The sequence below is a fragment of the Mustela lutreola genome, chromosome 7 (assembly GCF_030435805.1).
Source record: "Mustela lutreola isolate mMusLut2 chromosome 7, mMusLut2.pri, whole genome shotgun sequence".
Classification (NCBI taxonomy): Eukaryota; Metazoa; Chordata; class Mammalia; order Carnivora; family Mustelidae; genus Mustela; species Mustela lutreola.
The window spans coordinates 70,643,863-70,665,264 of record NC_081296.1 but is presented as its reverse complement, the minus strand read 5'-3'; the positions used below and the strand labels follow the sequence as shown (position 1 = coordinate 70,665,264).

Below are 21,402 nucleotides of genomic sequence, written 5' to 3'. Positions count from 1 at the left end.
CTCTCTCCTCTCTGATGTCTTGGACCTTTCTAAGCTCTTCTCTGTTTTTCTTCCCTCCACTGTTAGGTGTCCAGTAGTCAGATACCACTTTGTTCTTTGCTCAGAAGGCAGGGACTTGCTAAAAACTCTTCTTCCAAAAGAAGACTGTAAAGAAACCAGGAAGAATTGTTTATTAAAACATCAGTAATTTAAAACAAAAAGAAAACACCAAAAGGCAAGAGATGTATACACAAGAGCCACCACACACACAATGGCCGCAGTCAAGATATAAAGGAGGAAGTCAGATAACAGAAGTTTGGTGAGTTTGTGATATTTTTTCCTTATTTTATTATTTATTATCATCATTACGACTGTAGATCAATGTGTCACAAATGAGTTTGCTAAAAGGCAATTTAGCATTACTAAAAAGCCAAAAATCTTTTTATCCAATGACCAATGACAGCAAAACCAGAGACGGAATTGACCCCTCTGGCCACTCGATGCCCTGAGGATGTGGGTGGGTGAGGTGGGCTCTGCCATCTACCCCAAGAGGTCATGGAAGGTGGTTCAGTGAGCTTATACTCAGAGTTTAGTTAGGGGAAGGGAGGGTTCCACAAAATTTGGATCATTCCTTACATATGAACTGAACTTGATTATTTCAGTTTAATAATATAGCTATTTTTGATGTCATTGTATACAGAACTTGTTTCTTATTTTTTTTTAAGTTTTATTTATTTATTTGAAAGAGAGAGAGCATGAAAGGAGAAAGATTGGGGGAGCAGCAGACGAGCAGGGAGCTCGATGTGGTACTTGATCCCAGGACTCCACGGTCCTGACCTGAGCCAAAGGCAGTCGCTCAACCAACTGAGCCACCCAGGCACCCTGGTTTCTTATCATTAATAATTTTAGATGTTTCTCCATGTCATACCTTGTGGTAGGCAGAATAATGCCCCATCTACCCAGTTGTTCATGTCGTAATCACTGTGAATGTTGTAAGGGACTTTGTACCTCCCCTTGATTTTATCAGGAAAGATAACATCAGGAAAGATTCTCCTCTAGAGCCTCTAGAAAGGAAAGCAGATCTGCCTTAATGTTAACCCCCTAAAACTTACTTTAGACTTGTGACTTACACAACTGTAAGATGAAAATTTGTGTTGTTTAAAGCCACCAAGTTTGTGGTAATTTGTGCAATTCGTAGTGTTACAGCAGTAAGAAAAAAATAATTCGTGCCCCTTTTTCAGAATCACAGACATTTGGGCCTTGGTTGCCAGGAGCTTAGCTCAGTAGAAATATTTGCCTTTCAAAGTCAAGTTTACCCATTGGTTAACCAGATTCTGGCCATCTAGTGCATTTTTGGTACACTCACGTTTGAGGAAGAGCTATTTTCCATTCCATAACTGAAGGGGTGGGAGTTGGGCTGAAACCTGAGCTGATCAGGAGCTTTGGTATTGCACCTCCTATCACTGTCCTCGCCAACATGGCTTAGTCCCAACTACCCCTTCTGGACAATTTCACAGACATGACACGCCAAGTGGGCCAAACCACTTCTGCCCTCTCTGCTGTCGCCAGTGTTAAACACAGAAGGAGAGGAACAGAAGAGCCTTCTAGTCCCCAGGATAAAGGTCTCCCAAAGCTTTAGTTTCTTTCTACTTAGCCTGGTCCCTATCTATCCCTCAGATCTCAGTGTGCACCACAATCAATCCTTTAACAAACCTTTACTGAGCACCTTGCTAGGTGCCAGGCACTGGCCTGGCATTGGGGGAACATCTTTCTTCAAAGAGCTCAGAGACTCTGACTTACAGGTGTGCGACTAAAATTATGATTCCAGGAAAGCAATTAACTCCACCTGGAGGGGTTAAAGAGCACGCAGAGGACTTTGGTGCCATGGAAAGAATGTGGACTTTATCCCTTAGATCATGATATAGGCACAGCAAAGCTGGGTTTTGTTTTGTTTTTAACTCGCTTGTCTTTGAGGCATTTTTTGTTTGATATTTTAAAAACCTTTACCACATAGCTTCATTTTTTTTCTAATTATAAAATTCATATTCATTATGAAAAATTCAGACTACAGAGGTAAGAATAAAAGTAACTTAAATTGTCTGTTAAGCCACCACCAAAAGCTACTGCTAATGAACCGATGTTTGTCCCTAGACTTAGTCTATTTGTATACAGATATGAATATGGTTCTACATACAAAGATGTAATTATTTTGCATAGACTTTTTTGCAAATAGGTTTTATTTAACTATATATCATGGACAATATATCCATTTCTATAATAATAGAGATCTGTGTAGTTTTCTACTGCTTTCATAATACAGTTGCCCCTTGCACAGCATGGGGGTTATAGGACCTCCCCCACAGTTGAAAATCTGCATATAACTTTGATTCCTAAAAAGGTTAACCACTAATGACTGGAAACCTTACCAATAATATAAACATTCAATTAACACATATTTTGTGTATATATTATACATGTATTCTTACAATAAAGCGAAGAGAAAAGAAAATATTAAGAACATCATAAAGATAACACATTTATAGTATTAAACTGTATTTATGGGGAAAAAATCCACATGGTTCAAGCCCATGTTATTCAAGAGTCAACTGTATTTCCTTTTATGAATATACCATACTTTTTTACTCAATCCTGTATTGGCGACATTGCCAGTTTTTTCCTATTGTACCACAACCTCCATACTGAGATTGACCTCCATAGACTTTGTACCAGGTTACACTCCACTGCCCAATAGAGTGCTCGTTTTTCCACACCCTTCCCTAAGGTAGTCATTATCGTTGAAAAATTGCATCTCCTTGTTTGACTTCATACATTTTTTAAAGATTTATTTATTTTAGGGGCGCCTGGGTGGCTCAGTGGGTTAAGCCCCTGCCTTCGGCTCAGGTCATGATCTCGGTCCTGGGATCGAGCCCCGGCTCGGGCTCTCTGCTCAGCGGGGAGCCTGCTTCCTCCTCTCTCTCTCTGCTTGCCTCTGTGCCTACTTGTGATCTCTGTATGTCAAATAAACAAATAAAAAATCTTTAAAAAAAATATTTATTTATTTTAGTGAGCACGCATGCACGCGCAAGAGAGAGAGAGAGCGCGCCCGCAGGCGGGCGCGCAAGCACGTGCGGGCTTTGCAAGCGGCAGAGGGAGAGAATCATCAAGTTGACTTCCCACTGAAGGCAGAGCCCAAGGCGGGGCTCCATTTTATGACCCATGAGATAAGGACCTGAGGTGAAGTCAGGAGTCAGCTCCTTAACCAACAGAGCCACCCAAGGCCCCTTGACTTCATATTTTTTTTAAAGGCAGTTAGGTTGAAACAGTTCTTCACATGTTTGCTTGTTATATGTGTTCCTGTTCAGTGAGTCTCCTATTCATGATTCTGTCAGCCAAAATCCCTAGTCACTGGGTGGGGCGCCTGGGTGGCTCAGTCGGTGGGCATCTGCCTTTGGCTCGAGTCATGATCCCTGGGTCCTGGGATCGAGCCCCGGGTGGGGCGTCTGCTTCTCGCTCTCCCACTGCCCGTGCCTGTGTTCCCTCTCTCTCTCTCTGTCAAATAAATAAAATCTTAAAAAAAAAAAAAAAAAATCCCTAGTCACTGGGAACAAACACTGACTAATGGAGCAGAGGAATGTGCTTAAAGAATATTTGTCAGGCAAATGTTACCAACTGGTAGGTGAAAGATACACAGAAGTTGATTTTTTCATCTTCTTGACTTGTTTTTGTTTTTCAAAATAAAATGTTAGAAGGAAGAGAGCCCTGAGAGGGAAAAGGCAGGGGAGGGTTGGGGAAATGATGGCAGTCTGGCCTAGATCCCTTCCTTTCCCAGACTATGCTCCCAGCTCTGAGGACAATGGCCACTTTGGCCTGGAGGTTCTCAGCCATCTTGAATGAGTCTACCTCTTCCAGGCCCATAGCAGGGGTGACAAGAGCCAGGCAGCTCCTGCGGCAGCCTCAACCCTCCAGGACAGTGATTTCCATCAGGCCACGTCCCTGACGGCCTTGATTAACTACCAAGTTTCAGACCAAATAGAATAGGATATTGATTTTTAAAAAGATTTTATTTATTTATTTGGCAGAGATCACAAGTAGGCAGAGAGGGGGCAAAGAGAGAGAGGGGAAGCAGTCTCCCTGCTGAGCAGGGAACCAGATTTGGGGCTTGATCCCAGGACCCTGGGATCATGACCTGAGCTGAAGGCAGAGGCTTTAACCCACTGAGCCACCCAGGCACCCCAGGATATTGATTTTCATCTTGCCTCTCCCAGAAATAAAACCTTGGTTTTTGAATAGAAAAAATCAGGTGAAGTACATACAATGGAAACTAATGTTGGTGACTGTATATTTAGTACCATTTCTTTTTTTTTTTTTCAAATATTTTATTTATTTGACAGACAGAAATCACAAGTAGATGGAGAAGCAGGCAGAGAGAGAGAGAGAGAGAGAGAAGCAGGCTCCCTGCTGAGCAGAGAGGCCAATGGGGAACTCAATCCCAGGACCCTGAGATTATGACCTGAGCCAAAGGCAGCGGCTTAACCCACTGAGCCACCCAGGCGCCCTTTAGTACCATTTCTGAAAAGTGACTTTCTCAGAATTATCCCTGGATATCATGGGAGGACAGGGGCAAGAATAAGAGGCGATGTATTACAGGCACAGATGTGTTGGATCTGAAACCAGAAGGTCTAGAACCTGGAAGATCATGGAACCATTATCACTGAAGGATTCCCCAATAACGGGTCCGTGATTAAAGGAGCGAGACTGATACAAAGCGAAGGTCAAGCAAAGCTTTATTTTGTGACAAGCATCAAGAATCAAACCGAACGTTCCGGGCCACGCCTCTTACAGAGAGGGCGACCTCTCTCTTCTTCACAGACTAGCTTTTAAGGGCAAAAGCCATGTGGTTGGGCCTGGTCACGCATAGGTCGCCAATGAGATTGTAACACACAGAAAGCTACACAGTCATGCTAGGTCACACATAAGTGACCAATTGAATTACAATTTACCCTATAGTAGACATTTGAACTAGCCTATCACCTTGGTCAGAATTGGTGCCCAAAAGGTGGGGCCCATACCCCTTGGTAGCTAGGGAGACAGTATGTGTGTCCCGCCCCCACTGATTGGATATCTCCACCTGGCCTGACCCACCCTGTATTTGGGCTTTGTTACCTGGGACTGGTTTCTGGGCCTTGTTTTTAAGAAAGACCCCTGGGGAAAGGGGACAGGGACAGTTTAAGGGTTAAACAACAAGGTTATTGTTTAACTGGATGGAAGCGCTCTGGCTAAATAGGTCCTTACAATCATCATCATCATCATCATCATCAAATCAGGGTTAAGTAGTCATATCCAAATTCTGCTTAGAGTATTTGAAGCTCATGATAGAAAGAAATATATAAGGAAGCAACTTTGATAAAGTTGATTTCTGGTCCACAAACAATTTGGTGGTCAATGGTGTCACCCATTCAAGTTTTATGCTAAACCATCTGTTTGAAGGTAAGTAGAAAAGTAGAACCTGAAACTCAAACTACTTAACTTGTAAAAAAGAGGCCGAAAAATCCAGTAAGTTGTCACAGTCAAGACCAGTAATAGTCTCTTCCAACTTGTTTTCAGGAAGTCTTATGCGTGGAACAAATATAATTTAAATGTGAAAGGAAATTCTTTACTTTTATCTAATCATATTTATTCAGTTGTACTTAATTGTGTAACAGAAATATTTTGCAGACTTTATGTACAATTCGATGAAGCCCTATTAACAACTGCATTTTCCGAAGTTTGAAAAAAAAATTTCAAATGTCACAGGTGATTTAAATAAACAGTGAGCCTAATTGCAACACCAAACAATCTGTTTTAAAAACAGACACCTGACTTTTGTAGCAACATGGACAGGACTGGAAGAGATTATGCTGAGTGAAATAAGTCAAGCAGAGAGAGTCAATTATCATATGGTTTCACTTATTTGTGGAGCATAACAAATAGCATGGAGGACATGGGGAGTTAGGACAAGGGAGTTGGGGGAAATTGGAAGGGGAGGTGAACCATGAGAGACTATGGACTCTGAAAAACAATCTGAGGGGTTTGAAGTGGGGGGGGGGTTGGGGTACCAGGTGGTGGGTATTAGAGAGGGCATGGATTGCATGGAGCACTGGGTGTGGTGAAAAAATAATGAATACTGTTATGCTGAAAATAAATAAATTTAATTAAAAAAAAAAAAAACAGATACCTGGGTGGCTCAGTTGGTTAGGTGTCTGACTCTTGATTTTGACTCAAGTCATGGTCTCAGGGTGGTGAGATAGAGCCCCATGTCAGGCTCTGCGCTGGATATGGAGCCTGTTTAGGATTCTCTGTCCCTCTGCATCATCATCCCCCGCCCCTCCCCTCCTACCCCCCACTTTCTCTCTTTCTCTCTCAAGAAAAAAAATTTTTTTTCTCTTAACCAGGAGTTTCCATGTAAATGTAGCAATTACGGATTTATCCCAGAAAGCTGACTTACCTGATTCTGGATTGAATATAGATTTGGAAAACAAAGTCTCAACTTTTGTCTGCACATGCACCTCTCCTATAATGTAAATAGAAGCATAGTTTTGAGAAACAGTAATATTTTTGAGATTTGTATAACCAAATATTACATTGCGATGTAAAATGCAGATAAAAACACAATAGTTTTATATACCTAGCCTATATTCTCCAAAGGTCATGGCTATAGACTGAATACTTGTGTGTCCCCCCCTTCCCATTCATATGTTGAAATCCTACCCCAAAGTGATGGTGTTAGGAGGAGGGAACTTTGGGAGGTGATGAGGTCATGAGGGTGGATTCCTGAATTTATAAAAGAGACCCTGAGCAGCTCCCTCAATCCTCCCTTGTGAGGACACAGTGAGAAGGCACCATCTGTGAACCAGAAAGCGGGCTCTCACCAGACACTGAATCTGCCAGCACTTGATCTTGGACTTTCAGCCTCTAGAACTGTGGGGGGGGGGGAATTCTGTTGTTTATAAGCAATCGAGTCTCTGATATTTTGTTACAGCAGCTTAAATGGGCTAAGACAAAGTCGTACTTTTCTTACTTAAATTAGGACAATTTTTTTGAAGAAGTGAATAATATAGTCAAAATTTCTCAGTCTTGGGGACACCTTGGTTGCTCAGTTGTTAAGCTATCAGCCTTTGGCTCAGGTCATGATCTTGGGGTCCTGGGATCAAGCCCCATATCAAGTTCCCTGCTGGGTGGGGAGTCTGCTTCTCTCTCTGCCTCTCCCCCCAACCCCTGGTTTGTGTTTTCTCTCTCTCTCTTTCTCTCTTGCTCACTCTCTCTTTCTCTCAAATAAATAAATAAAATCTTAAAAAAAAAAAAACCGTTTTTCAGTCTCAATGAGGATGTAGATTTCTATGTTAACAGACGTTCAGCACTTAGCCAAAGTGTAGAATTTTAAAAGAAATGTGAGAGAAATTAGGAATCTTGTTTTTATATTATCCATCAACAGTGTTATATTAATTTTGACATGGTTGCTGTTTGGATAGTATTGGTTATCAGGAGGCATGAAAGAAGTATTGCTAAAAGGATCTGGACTTAAGTATCTCTTTTCCCAAGCCCTCAAAATCTTCAGAAACAATGAAAAGAATCTTCATCTAAAAGTTCTTTTAAGTAGATTTGAAAGGTAAATTTCAGATTGCCAGATCAAAGTAAAGTTATTTTGTTTCCTTTTATGGTTTCTTGTTTTCTTTTATTTAGTTTGCTATTTGGGAGCCTTACCTTTTCATGTAGGCAAATTTATCAGTCATTTATCATAGCTCATGAATTTGGGATCATGGTTAGAAGCACCATCTCTACATTTTTTTCAATTAGCAATAATCGCGCCTCGGATAAACCTCATTGGCTACGATACTGCCACTGCGCAAAGCTCTACTTTACTTTTTTTTTAATGTAAAACATTTTTAACACTTTCTTTGAGTTTTTTTGAGGTTTAATTTTTGTAAAAAATATTTAAAGCCCTGCTCTATAAGAATTTGTACTGGCATAAATGTGTCTTTAATATAGAAGTTTTTACTTTTTTAGTGAAATCTTTGTCTTTTATGTTTTTTTTTTTCCTTTTATGATTTCTGTCGTAGGTGTTTTGGGGTTTGTTTTCTAGAATGACATTTCTTGGGAACAATGTGACGAGTGGGCTGGAGTAGGACACACCCAGGTGGCACGCTAGAAACTCTATCTGAGGGAGTCTTTAAGGGGAAGGACTGCTTTTTTTCATTTCAGTTCAGCTTAGTTAACATTTACTGAGAACCTACTCTGTTGCAGATACTGTGTTAAGTGCAGGAAGCACAAAGATGAAGAAGACATCTATCCATTCTCAAATGAGGGTGACAAATGCAGAAATAGAATTACGAGTCAGTGGCAGGTACAATGAGAAAATAGTGTAAGGATCAATGAGTACCCCTAAGATGGGCACCTTATCTAGCCTGGAAGGGAAGATGATATTTGAGAATGCTTCCTGGAGGAAGTGAAGCCTGAGTTAAGTCCTCACCCTGCCCCATTCAGATATTTAGAAAGTTAGAATAAGACAATTTAATAGAGCATCTGAAATCCCCCTCCAATTAAAATAACTTCCTCTGCAATTTTGTTTATCTTGTGAGATCCAGTGAAGAGCATATTACTTGCTAAGATACATATTTAATATCACTGAAAAGAAAGAACTGGGACAGGAAGCTGCCTTGATCAACAGTTGAATACAACTCCCAGAGCAAAGGAGAGAGGCCCCCAGCCTAGAGAGAGTCATCCTAGTGCACACTGATTATGAGAGAGGGCTGCATCAGAATTCTTCCCTCCCCACAGAGCCAAATGTAGCTCACTGTTCTGACCTAGAACTAGAAGGCAGGGATCTTGAGGACTGGAGGCTGGAGAGGCAGATTTTTTTTTTTAAATATTTTATTTATTTATTTGACAGAGAGAGAGAGAGAGATCACAAGTAGGCAGAGAGGCAGGCAGAGAGAGGGGGGGGTAGCAGACTCCCTGCTGAGCAGAGAGCCCGATACGGGGCTCGATCCCAGGATCTGAGATCATGACCTGAGCTGAAGGCAGAGGCTCAACCCACTGAGCCACCCAGGCGCCCCTGGAGAGGCAGATCTTATGCCTTCTGTAATGGACAGGAGATAAAAACCACTGAGGTGCTTAACTGGAAAGTGTCAGATCTGATGAAGAAACTTGGAAATCATCCGCATGGGCTAAGTAGGAAGATGTTAGAGGGTGAGATTGTCCAAGGACACCAAGGTGCAGAGGGCTTAATTTGGGGAGGGATTCTTGATCCCTTCGAGAATGTGACGAAACCTCTGGACTGTCTCTCCAGAAAAATGCCCGCCCCTTAACGATCACACAAGCATACACAATTTCAGAGGACTGTCAAATTAAGAATATTCAACATAGAGGGGAAAGAGAAGAGGATATTTGGAGGACAATGAGGAGAGTAGGAACTAGGCCAAAGAAAGATGACCCAAGAAGTACAAGAAGAGCTAGGAGAGTAAAGTGATGGGAAGCTGCAGGAGAACAGAGATGTGAGGAGGGCATAGGCAGCAGTGTTAACTGCTGTAGAGACTTGAATTAAGTTAAGGACTGAAATGTCTTTTGCACTTACAGTTAAGAAGTCGTTGGTAACTCTGAAGAGTTGCTGAGGGGTGACGGGTAATGGTAGTTCCAGATTTGTTTTAATCCAAGAAGTTTTAGGGGTGGCATCTGGGTAAAAGTGAGGGTAGGAGAGTGGCCTTGTATGTTTTCAGAGTACTAATATGCAGCTGAAAAATTGTCAACTGTCCGTAGAAAGGGTTGAGGAGCGCATGAAATTGTTCATCTGTTCCCTGGTGCCTTCACTGTGATGGAGTCAAAAGCCAGAAAGCAATGGTTGAAGGAACAATGTGAGTGGAGGAAGTGGAGAAATTTGGTTCATTGGGCAGTTAAAATGAGAAACAAAGGGAACCTGGGTGGTTCAGTGGGTTAAGTCTCTGCCTTCGGCTCAGGTCATGATCTCAGGGTCCTGGGATAGAGCCCACATCGGGCTCTCTGCTCAGTGGGGAGCCAGCTTCCCCCACCCCCTGCCTGCCTCTCTGCCAGCTTGTGATCTCTGTCTAATAAATAAATAAAATCTTTTTAAAAAATGAGAAACAAAAGCAAGAAAGGTATTTTGTTTCTAAGAATGAGCACAGCCTGATATAGTTAGGCTGTGAATGCCCCAAGTGGCCCTTCCTAAGACCTTGTCTCTCCAACAGCCTCATAAATCCCTTCTGAAACACTGAAATTCACCGTTTGGTTCTTGGTGAGCTGTTAGGAAATTCTTAACAGCTGAATGACATTACCAAAAAAAATCTGAACCCAACTCAGATATTTGAAAAGTTTTTCAGTACCTTAAATTTAAGCTACTTAATTCCCCCCCCCTCATTCATCTCATTCTGATATACAACAAATCTTTTGAACAAAATTTTTCTTTAAAGGTACCAAGAACCACAATCCTATAACCATGACAATAGGGCCCTAACTAGCATTTTTGATGTAGAGAAATTAGCTTCATTTTAATTTTAAAGTCATGTGGGGTTCATTTACACACAGGATGTGGGCGCAGAACCCAGGATCACTCAAGGGTTAGCTGAGGCTCAGGAGGGTCTTGGGGTTTTGCCTACCAGCTGTACCCATGTTCTCGCCTTTGTTGTTGTCTTGTTTTCTTTTCGCTTCCGAGCTTTTGAACCAGTTTTTCATTAGAGTAGCCAAGAAGGTATAAGATTGTCTGTGTACCTCATGCAAAAGTGTTTTAGCCTTGAAGATCTGTCTTCTAAATTCACAGGGGTCCGTCCTCAGTTAGAGCTGGGTGGCAGACCTAAGTCCTGGGACCCCATGAAGGGCAAGTACCCCCAGGTGCTCTGCCCACATGCTGAGATCTTGGTTACGGGCAAATCTCAGGTCACCTAGGGCTTTCCTATCCAATTGTGGTGGAGCAAAACCTAGGGATGGAAAGGAACATAACTTGATAAATCTCCTAGGAAAGGTGTAGAAAACAGGGGTCTTTAAAAAAAAAAACCAACTGCTCCCAAATATCAATCCCCATAAACTGTACCCACAAACTTGGGGGGTTAAAAAGTGCAGTTTATTTCTCTTACCCTTTTAAGAGTTGTCTTTATCGTTAGATTATATTCTCATGTTTCTATCAAGACGCAGTGGTTGGGGGATGCTGGCCCTTTAAGGGGGCAGCAGGGGACGGGCTGGGACTCTTAAAGCCAGGGGCAGCAAATCAGCCCTGGCCTAGGCTGCCATAACTAAACTAAGCAGAAAGGACCGCAGCGGTCAAGCGGTGGGTGTTGGCAACAAGGCAGCTCTTGCTGAGGGGGCCATTTGTATCTGTGTGGAAGTGCTTCTCCAGTTGCCAGCTCTGTTCCTCATTTCTGTCCCTTGGCAGGACAGCTCCCTGCAGCTGGGGGGTGAGGGCAGAGGCTGACGCTTAGGGAAGTCTGAGAGCCCAAGGTCCTACTCCTTGAGACCCTGGGCTAATACTCCTCTGGCAACTTTGGTGGGGGGAGAGCATGGCTGTTTTAGGGTGCCATGCCATCCTTACTGAGGAGGAGGCTGTCTCTGGTTTTTCCCCTGTCTCAGGTTTACCTTCCAGAGGCAAAGAGTGTTTTCTTACCAGAGGAAGGAGACATGGCGGAAGTCTGCCAGCCTGCAAAGATGAAATGCCTTGAAGGTACTGCTCATTAGGGTGTGGAATCTGGATGAAAAGCCTTGGGGTGCAGAGACTTGCTGGTATGGTTCAGTGGACGGATGTGGACCTGGGCATCCAGAATTATTAGGAGTGACTTCCAAACTCTTCGACTTGCTGACTACATCACATAGGTGACTGAGGTCACTTTTCTTTTCTTTTTTTTTTTTCCTTTAAAAAGATTTTATTTATTTATTTGACACACAGAGATCACAAGTAGGCAGAGATGCAGGCAGAGAGAGAGAGGAAAGCAGGTTCCTTGCTGAGCAGAGAGCCTGATGTGGGGCTTGATCCCAGGACCCTGAGATCAGGACCCAAGCCAAAGGCAGAGGCTCAACCCACTGAGCCACACAGGCACCCTGAGGTCACTTTTCTAGGCGCTATTTTACCCCCTTCATGGGGAAATGATCACTACAAGCCTTGCAGGACTGCTCAGAGCAGAGCACTGTGTGAAGTATCTGGATCACAGTAGGCTTTAATTGCAGTGAGTGCCCGTATCTGGCACTTGATTGGCTAAGGAGGCACTGAGAGGAGCTGTTAGGTGGGGGAGAGCAGGTAGAGCAACCTGGGGTGCTAACTAATGAGGTAATAGAAGAGATGTGGAAGGCAAAGGTGTTTGGCACCTGCTGGGTTCCATTTGCTCCAGTCGGGGGGTGGGGGTCAGGGGTAACAAGGTGGGGAACTGTTTGAAGGTGGTGCTGGAGATGACTTATGAACAGAAGTGTTCCTGAAAAGAGCCTCTCTGGACAAGATTCCTCACACCTGCGTCCCCAACTACTCCCTCGTCAGGCCCCTACTTAAACCAAGACCCAAGCAAGTCCTGTAGTTCCTCAGCTCCTGAGGAAGAACTGGTGTCTGCCTCCCATTTGGATGAGGAGGAAGAGCAAGAGGAGGAGGAAGAGGAGTATCTGGATCCAGATCTAGCCCCAGAGCTGGAGGAGGAGGAAGAGGTGGAGGAGGAGGAAGAGCATGACCTCGGGGATCCAGCTGTCCTCAGTGCTATCCACAACACCCAGGTACCAGGGCAGGAGGGAGTGGGGGGACAGTCGGCCAGAACTCTCTGCAGCTCACAGACAGTGCTAAATATCCTTCTCTTCTCTATTGCTTTCTAGCCCTTGCCTTAACCATTTGGCCATGACAAAATGGCCTCCCCACCTGCCTAGATAGGTTCTGGGTTAACACTTCCTATTTCAGGCTTAAACCTGAGTAGAGACTCTCTCCTTCCTCTCTGTTTCTTCCTATCTCTCACTTAGTTTCTGATGCTGTCTTCACCTTAAAAACCAGGTTGTATCAGGGTCGTGCACAGCCCACAGGTGCTGGTTGAACGCGTGGTGCTAAAGGTGAGTCATCCTTGGACCTGGGCCCCTGTGTCTCTGCAGTTCATTCCTGGTATTTATTCTCTTAGATTCCCACAACCAGTAGAGAGCGACAAAGATTCCTATAAAGAAATGAAATCATGGGGCACTTGGGTGACTCAGTCGGTCAAGTGTCTGCCTTGGGTTCAGATCTTGATTCCAGGGTCTTGGGATTGAGCCCCACATCTGTCACTCGGGCTCCCTGCTTGTCAGGGAGGCTGCTTCTCCCTCTCCCTCTGCCTGCCACACCCCCTGCTTGTGTTTGATCTCTCTCTGTGTCAAATAAATAAATAAATAGATAAGTAACCTTAAAAAAATGAAATCACTCAGAGTCTCCCTCAACCTTTTCCTGAGATACCAGTCTTGCTGCTGCTTCTCCTCAGAGGAAGCAGAGGTCCTGACCCAGTTGATTTTTGACTGCAAGGGAGGGCCAGACCACCACTGTCTTGGATATTGGAAGTGACTGGCCTTCCTGCACTCCATACCCAACAGACACTGATAACTATAGAAGACACTTCAGGGGCTCATTCAAGCCTTTTGCTTCCCTCCCATTCCAGAGAGGCCTTCTCAGCTCCTCTGGAATCAAGGCCTCTGGTGTGCTGGGCATGTCCCCTGCTTCCTTGCACTTTCTGTGGCAGGTGAGTCCCTCCAATCTCCATCCTGTGTCAAAGTAATAGCATGGGGAGAAAGATCATGTGGAGTGTTCCTTAGCCTGCCCTTCACCTTGTTCTGGCGAGAAACAGCCCAAGTGAGGTGTGGGAGATGGGAGATACCCATAACATAGAGTAGCTTGGTAAATGACAGAGGTGGTCTTGGGACAACTGGCCGTCCATATGAAAAGGACAAATCAGAGCCCTACTTCCATCTCCCTACGTTTCATCAGATGAGCAGCATGGAGCAGAGGGCTAGAAAGAGCAGCTGCCCTCAAATGAACTGTGTCCTGAGAACATGACCTAGGCCAGAGGAGTTGCAGGAAATCCTGCAGAGAGAATGAGACGACCATTGCAGCTCTGCGGAAGGCTTCAGATGAGTCCAAAAAGAGGCAGACAAGCATTGCCCCAGGGGCTGAAGGCACAAGAGCCTGAATAAATGACCATCACAGGGAGGAGAGAGGCAGAGAGAGGTGTTGACTCACCAGACTGGAAAGGCACATGCCCCCACATTGTCAGGGACTAAAGAGCTGTTCTCTAGGAGGTGACAAACTCTGTTGGGTGAGGTTCTTGTGGGAGAAAAGGCAGGTGAGAAAAGGCAAAAGGAGCAGCATTCTGTTGGTCGAGCCTCCCTTTTCCCAGACCTCTAAATTTCATTCTCAGACGCTGGACTACCTCTCTCCAGTTCCTTTTTGGACTACCTTTCCCAGGGCCAGCTCTCCAGCACGGCACTTTGGACCTCAACTTCTCTCGCTAGACCCGGCTCTCTTCTGCAGCCTGCCAACCTCCTGGCTCCCTAGTTTCAGGTACTGGCTCAGGGTGCTGGGCACTCCAGCATCTCCCCCACACTGAGCTCTTCTCTGGAGTTATCAGGACTTAGAAGCTGAGGAGGGATGGGGCTACCTACCAGCTGCCACAGAAAAACACCCATAGAAACCTCGTCTTAGAAGTGTGCAGTGGAGTCCCGTCCCTTCTCCCTCACAGAGGAGGAAGTGGAGGGCCGGGGGGACTAAAGAGAACTTACTTGAGGTTAGCTGGCAAGGGAGAACTGAGATTAGGACTCAGAATTCCCAACGACCAGGCCAAATGAGTTTCTACTGTGTCAACATTTCCTGCAGCACAACTGCAGGAAAATAGCTCCTGGAGAGGAATATGAGCCCTGCCGAGCCAGGGTTGTGTGGTTTCATGTGGCTGACTTTGGGGAGGCACGCGGGCGGGTGGGGTTGCCTTTGATGTTCCCCTGAGCTTCCTAGAGACTAACTGGATGGAAGGGTAGGGAGCCGAGTGCTTTCTTTGACCCAGCCCAAGTTTCTTTCTAAGTCTGCCTAGCCACCTGACCCAGCTCCACCCTCAGCACCAACGGATTCTGCAGCTGCAGCAACACAGTCGAACACCAAGGTAAAGCCTTGAAGAGCAGCAGGGTTGAGGGCAGCTCATTTGCATGCTGGGTATCCCCCTTCCCCCCCACCCAGAGTTCCTGCACAAGTAAGATTCTCCCCGTGTTGCCTACCTCCTGTACTCTGTTCCATCCCTCCCTGCTCACCACTCCTTGGGAAGCTGTGGGAGGGTGGGTAGGTCTAAAAGAATGTTCCTTTCTGGCTTGAAGTGCCCCAGCCAAGAAGCCTTGGTCTCAGCAGCCAGACCCCTATGTTAATCTCATGACCCGAAAGGAGAAGGACTGGGTGATTAAAGTACAGATGGTTCAGCTGCAGAGTGAGAACCCCCACCTGGATGACTACTACTATCAGGTGAGCCCCAGCAGCTCCTCTCAGCCTCTGACCTTGGCATCCAACAGGCCTGGACTCCATGGGTCCTCTTGGGTCGTTTCTCTAGCTCTTAGAGGGCCATGTCCAGTCAGGTGGGAGAGGCAGTCACTACAGGATAGGGGCCATATCCCAAGATCCTTCCCCTCTATTCTCCTGCACTTCAGACAAATGGGATTATTTACAATTCCCCAAATACCAAGGTTTTGTCTTCATCCTTTGCCAAGAATTGCCCTTATTCAGCCTTGAAATATGGACTTTTCCACTTTTGTATACTTCTGTGGGTCTTAGAAATATCTTGTTATAAATGTTCACCGACTTTTTGCTTTTTTAAAAGATATAAAACACATGAACTTTATGAACCATGGGATTCGACTTGTTGACTTGAATAAATGCCAGCAGACATATTAACTCCTTACCCTCTGCTCCCTGTCTTCCTTTTGCTTATGAGGCAAGCTTTGCTTATGGTTTTTTGGGTTATCTGAGCTGTGTTCCACTTTGTTCTCAACCTCCGTAAGCCCCTTACTAAGGTTTCCACCTTTATCTCCTTCCTATTTAGACTAATTTCTTCCTTTCTTCCCACCATGCTTTAAAAACTCTTTCTGCCTGGATCACTGAAAGCAAAATTTTTTTTACTTCTTGCTTTTTTAGCACTGCTCCTAAACAAAAGAGCTTTATTCAAATCCTTGTTTGCCTCATGGTCGGTGGCTTTATTTTAGCTTGGGATTTTACAGATTTCCTTAAGAAGACATTAGAGCTGTTGAGCCATTCTTTGGAAGCCTAAAACTGGCCTGGAGTGGTGTTAGCTACTGGCCAATTGATAGTAGTATTATCACTGTACTACAAACTGCTGATGGTCTTCAGGCCATCAGATAACTGTCATTTTTTGGAAAGCAGAGGTAGGATCACAAAACTAGAAAGGGAGGGTTAAGGAAAGGTGTGCAGTATATATCCGAGGAAGAAGGAATGCAAGAAGGTTACAGATGCTGATACGGGTTTGCTTGCTGGCTCTCCACGTGGCTCTCTGCCTTTTCATCAGATCTAGTGGTGGTGTCTAGCTCTTGAAGTCCTCAGTACGGAGACCCCAAGCCAGATGTCATGAGGCCCAGGGTACTCAAGATGCTTCAGAGTGGTTGGCAGGAGGTCCCAAGGGGCCAGGATCCTGTCTGGAATGAATGCAGTAAGAAAGGGTGTATTAATAGGTTGCACTTGAGAACTTTAATTCTAAGTTCAGAAGATGAAGATACATTTTTCTATTCCATGGACACTCAGGAATATTATCAGAAACTAGAGAAAAAGCAGACAGATGAAGAACTACTTGGGCGAAGGAGCAAGTTTGAATCACTCAAGCTGGTAACACCCTACATTCAGAAGGCAGAGGCTTATGAGTCAGGTAGGACCAGGGCTGACCTGCTGGGTTGGGATGGACATCTGGGTAATGGAGGGTGGAAAGGGAAGGGGAATATGCTTCTCCTGACTCCTTTTTGTGCAGTGGTTCGAATCGAGGGTTCCCTGGGCCAAGTAGCTGTGTCAACGTGTTTTAGCCCTCGCCGAGCTATTGATGCTGTACCCCATGGATCTCAAGATCAGGTAGAAGTGCTATCTTCTTCCAACAACCTTTTTTTTTTTTTTAAAGATTTTATCTATTTATTTGTTGGAGAGAGAGAGAGAATGCACAAGCAGCATATGAATGCACAAGCTTTCCATGGGAAAGCAGCAAGGAAAGACAGAAGCAGGCTCCCTGCTGAGCAAGGGGCCTGATGTGGTACTTGATCTCAGGACCCTGGAATCATGACCTGAGCTGATGGCAGACACTTAACCAACTGAGCCACCCAGGCATTCTTCCCATAACACTTTTTTTTTTTTTTTAAATCTCCTCTGTTTTGGAGAAAGGACAGGGGCACTCTCACGCTTGAGGTCAGATTGTGACTTAAGAGTGAGAAAGAAGTGTGGTCAGACTTGGTGTTAGCTTTTCCAGCTCTATGTCTAGCCTGGGCTGCGGCTCTGAAGGTGTGGCTGATGGCCTGGGACTCTCTCCTAGGAGACAGGAGCTGCAAGCAGTCAGAGGCTTCAAGTGTTGGCCCGGATTGAAAAGGTGAGATAGCAACTCCTTAAGGATGAGTTCTTCATTTACCCTTGGGAATGGGATATTTCTCAAATTGACCTCTTCTTTTCCCACCTTTGAATTCCCAGATGTTTCTTCAGTTGCTGGAGATAGAGGGCCAGAAGGACGGGCTGCCGCAGCCCTGCTCCTCTGAACAATGGAACAACCAGATTGAGAAGCTCTTCCAAGCCTTAAGGACCCCAGAGCAGAATACTCTGGAGTAAGTGTGGGAGGCTCACACCTCCAGCCCAGCAAGGGAAAGATAAGCAAACCCAAGGGCTTTCCTTCTGCCCCTCCTTTCTGGCACGAAGCCAGAGCCCTCTATGCAGAGCCCTGAAAATGTCTTCCTTTCTCACGTGTAGGGAGGCAGCAGATGGCTTCCTGCAGGTGCTCTCCGTGAGGAAGGGGAAAGCTCTAGTGGCAAGGCTGCTCCCTCTCCTGCCCCAGGATCGAGCTGTTAGCCTTCTTCTGGCGATCACCCACCATTTGCCCCTCCTAGTCAGGAGGGATGTAGCTGATCAGGTACTGTGGCATTGAGGAGAGAAGAGGATGGTTTTGTGCATGGGTTAGAGATCCGTCTTCTTCATCCTCTCTCCCCCATCCCCAGAGATGCCCCAGAGAGTGCTGGGCAGGGAGAGGTGCCAAACCTGCCCCCCTTGGTTGAGGAGGTTATAGAACCAACTACTACAGGAACAACTGATCATCTTGAGTGCAATGACCAAAAAACACAGACATGCGGTTGCACAGGTGTGAGTGGGCTGTGGAGGTGTGAGAAGATAAGGACTCCCTGTGAAGTGTTAAGCCCCATATCTACCCTTCTTAGGGAAGACATCCTAGATAAGTGGGTATTGGAGGACCACTTAATAGTGGTTGGAAGGACCTGGGTAGTAAGTAACCCGACCAGGAAAGTACCAAAAACAGGTCATCCAGAAAAGGGAATACAGGCAAAGTAGGAGGAGGTAAAGTTGTATTGGAGACTGAGAGAGATACTTACTGACCTTTTTGCAGGCTCTACAAATGTTATTCAAACCCCTGGGCAAATGTATCAGTCACTTGACCTTCCACGAACTCCTCCAAGGACTTCAGGGTCTAATGCTATTTCCACCTGGCTCCTCAGAGAGGCCGGTCACTCTGGTACTTCAGAACCAGGTAACACAGTGGGAGGCTTTGCTCTTTCCACAGATGGCCTCCAGGTGGTATCACTGGCAAGGACTAAGTAACAGAGTATTACCTCTCCCTCTTCTCTGTAGTGCTTCTCCCTGTCAGTGAGCTCTAGGATCACCTGGAGAGCTTACCAAACACCAGTTCCTAGGTCTCACCCCCAGAGAGTCTCATTTAGTAGACCTGGGGTGTGGCCCATCCATTTGCTTTTCTAACAAGCTCCCTGAGGACGGTGCTGATGGGGACCTCTAGAACAGAGGTCACCAAACTTTTTTGATGGTGTATCCCTCTTAGTAAAAAGCTCTGAACCCTATCACCCATGTGCTAGTCTAGAAGTCCTGTACATGTCACGTTACACTAAGTACGTAATAAATACAAGATAGAAAATTTTGGGGCGCCTGGGTGGCTTAGTGGCTTAAGCCTCTGCCTTTGGCTCGGGTCATAATCTCACGGTCCTGGGATCGAGCCCCACATCGGGCTCTCTGCTCGGCGGGGAGCCTGCTTCCCCCTCTCTCTCTGCCTGCCTCTCTGCCTACTTGTGATCTCTCTCTATCAAGTAAATAAATAAAAATCTTTAAAAAAAAAAAAAGATAGAAAATTTTAAATGCAGAGACTCTAGATGTGAAAGTTGGTATCTTTTAATACCCTAATGGATTATTTTGTGAACTCCTCTATACAAATCTTTGTCTAAAGAATTGCTGCTTTAGTGGGGTCCATAAACTACCTGCATCAGATTCCTGAGTCTGTTCCTGATCTATAGACTGACTGCTGACAGTAAAACCCACAAGTGTGCATGTAATCAACTCTCCACAAGGATCTTATGGAAAATTCAGAGCAGTGATATCCTTCAAAAGGTCTGAGAGTTCTTTGGCCAGCCATTGTAAAATCAGTTTCACAAGTGTTGAACTTCACTTTTACATGTGAACCTGCCCCCTCCTTTTTGGGGGGAAATAGCAGAGCCAAGAAAGCACAGAATGCCTCTTGTGAACTCTTTTGACCTTGCCTACTGTATCTCTTGCAGTTTGGAATATCTTTGCTCTATGCCCTACTAAGTCACGGGGAGCAGCTGGTGTCCCTAGAGTCCTCCCTTGAGGAGCCCAGCAGTGATCATAGAGCTTGGTAAGATCTTAAAGGCCTTGTAAATGCTATTTCAGTATCCCTGGGATGTATATATAGGCTGAACCTGGTAAGCTATTACCTGAGTGGTATATTCAAGTATTGGGAGGAAGTTGGTCAGAGAAGAGAAAAATATCAGAGTTATAGCTGTTCTCCCTTCTCATCTGTTTTTCCTTCTTTCTTTTCTAGTGTCCTAGAGTGTTGGTTCCCCATGGAAGGCAGTAGAACAATGATTAAGGGGACAAGCTTTAGAGTCAAACAGACCTAAGTTGGAATTCTGCCTTTGTCAGCAGCATTGCAACTTTCAGACGTTACTTCCCATCTCTAAGCTTGTTACTTCATCTATAAACTATGGATTTAGGGATAATGATGATAATCAGAGTTCTTAAGAAGGAGGATATGTAAAGCACTAAGCATTGCCTGACACATGCAAAATATGCAAGTGTTCTCTTAACTGTTTCAAGCACAAAGGTTGATAGTGGTAGTGGTGGAAAAATAATTTGGAACCTTGGCCTTGAGTCTACTTCCTGCGTAAATATGAAGACTCTGATGTTTTTCCATCTTCTCTGCCCTCCAGGACTGACATGGTGGTTCTGATTGCCTGGGAGATAGCCCAGATGCCAACAGCATCTCTAGCAGAACCCCTAGCCTTCCCCAACAACCTTCTTCCTCTGTTCTGTCACCATGTGGACAAACCCTTGGTACAGCACCTAGAAGCTAGGATGGAATAAGTGATGGTAGAAATGAGGTTATAGCCCCTTGTTCAAGCCCTGTATAGGTTCTGTCATTTCTTTTAAGCCAAGAATATGGAGGATAACTTGTATTTTGAAGTAGTTCTAGACACTTTAGCATTTACCCAGTAATCTGTCTGTCTGGGTTAGGGTCCTGAAGCCTATTTCTTCAGCCAAACCTTTTAGTTTATTCCCAGATCCTTTGCTCATCGATCATGCTAAGCTACCTAAGGGCAAGGATTAATATGAGAAGCTGAATTGTTAATTGAAGAAATATTTGAGGGACAAATCTAAAAGTATGAATGACATGAAGGTCACTTCTGTTCTCAGAATTTCCCAGCTGCTGGAAAGAGATAGTAATCAAATTACACGAATACTTTAGAAAATAGAATTGTTTACTGTTAAGAATCTGTTCTTTGTAGGCTTGCTTGGGTCTACTAATCCAGTTCTGAAATACATATATGTGGGAAAATTTAATCATCAGACACTAGCAGTATGGGCTAGGTCTACAGGGATCCAGAGAGTCTGAGGACATTTTTTTATGTCTTGATATATTGTAGGATCTCACCCAGAACATTTCCTTATGTTCTCCTTAAAAACCTGAATGATATGTCTAAAACTCATGACACAATAAGGTTTAATTAAAGAGATAATGGAATGATGTGTTGAAATTTGTCATAAGTTAGGAGGTAAAATGAAAACCATTTTCTTATGTATGAATGCCTCCAACATGTCCTTAATAAAAGGGATAAGGCCTTGTTATGTCTAACAATATGACCTTGGAAATTCCTTCTCTGTTTGTTTGTTTGTTTGTTTGTTTTTTAAAT

General features: G+C 44.6%; 1 protein-coding gene and 1 non-coding gene across 2 annotated transcripts; one reads left to right on the top strand and one right to left on the bottom strand.

Annotated features, from left to right (window-relative positions):
• Window positions 1–7,725: 7,725 nt before the first annotated feature.
• On the bottom strand, window positions 7,726–7,869 carry LOC131837336 (U4 spliceosomal RNA). The gene has a single exon (XR_009355981.1). It is a non-coding gene; the product is annotated as a U4 spliceosomal RNA (small nuclear RNA).
• Window positions 7,870–15,240: 7,371 nt separating this feature from the next.
• On the top strand, window positions 15,241–21,402 carry PATL2 (PAT1 homolog 2). Its single transcript, XM_059179674.1, has 9 exons — window positions 15,241–15,448; window positions 16,736–16,856; window positions 16,956–17,053; window positions 17,505–17,558; window positions 17,657–17,787; window positions 17,930–18,089; window positions 18,576–18,716; window positions 19,750–19,847; window positions 20,422–21,402. Exons 1-9 carry the CDS (start codon window positions 15,359–15,361, stop codon window positions 20,573–20,575), a joined length of 1,047 nt encoding a protein of 348 aa, XP_059035657.1. The 5' UTR covers window positions 15,241–15,358; the 3' UTR covers window positions 20,576–21,402.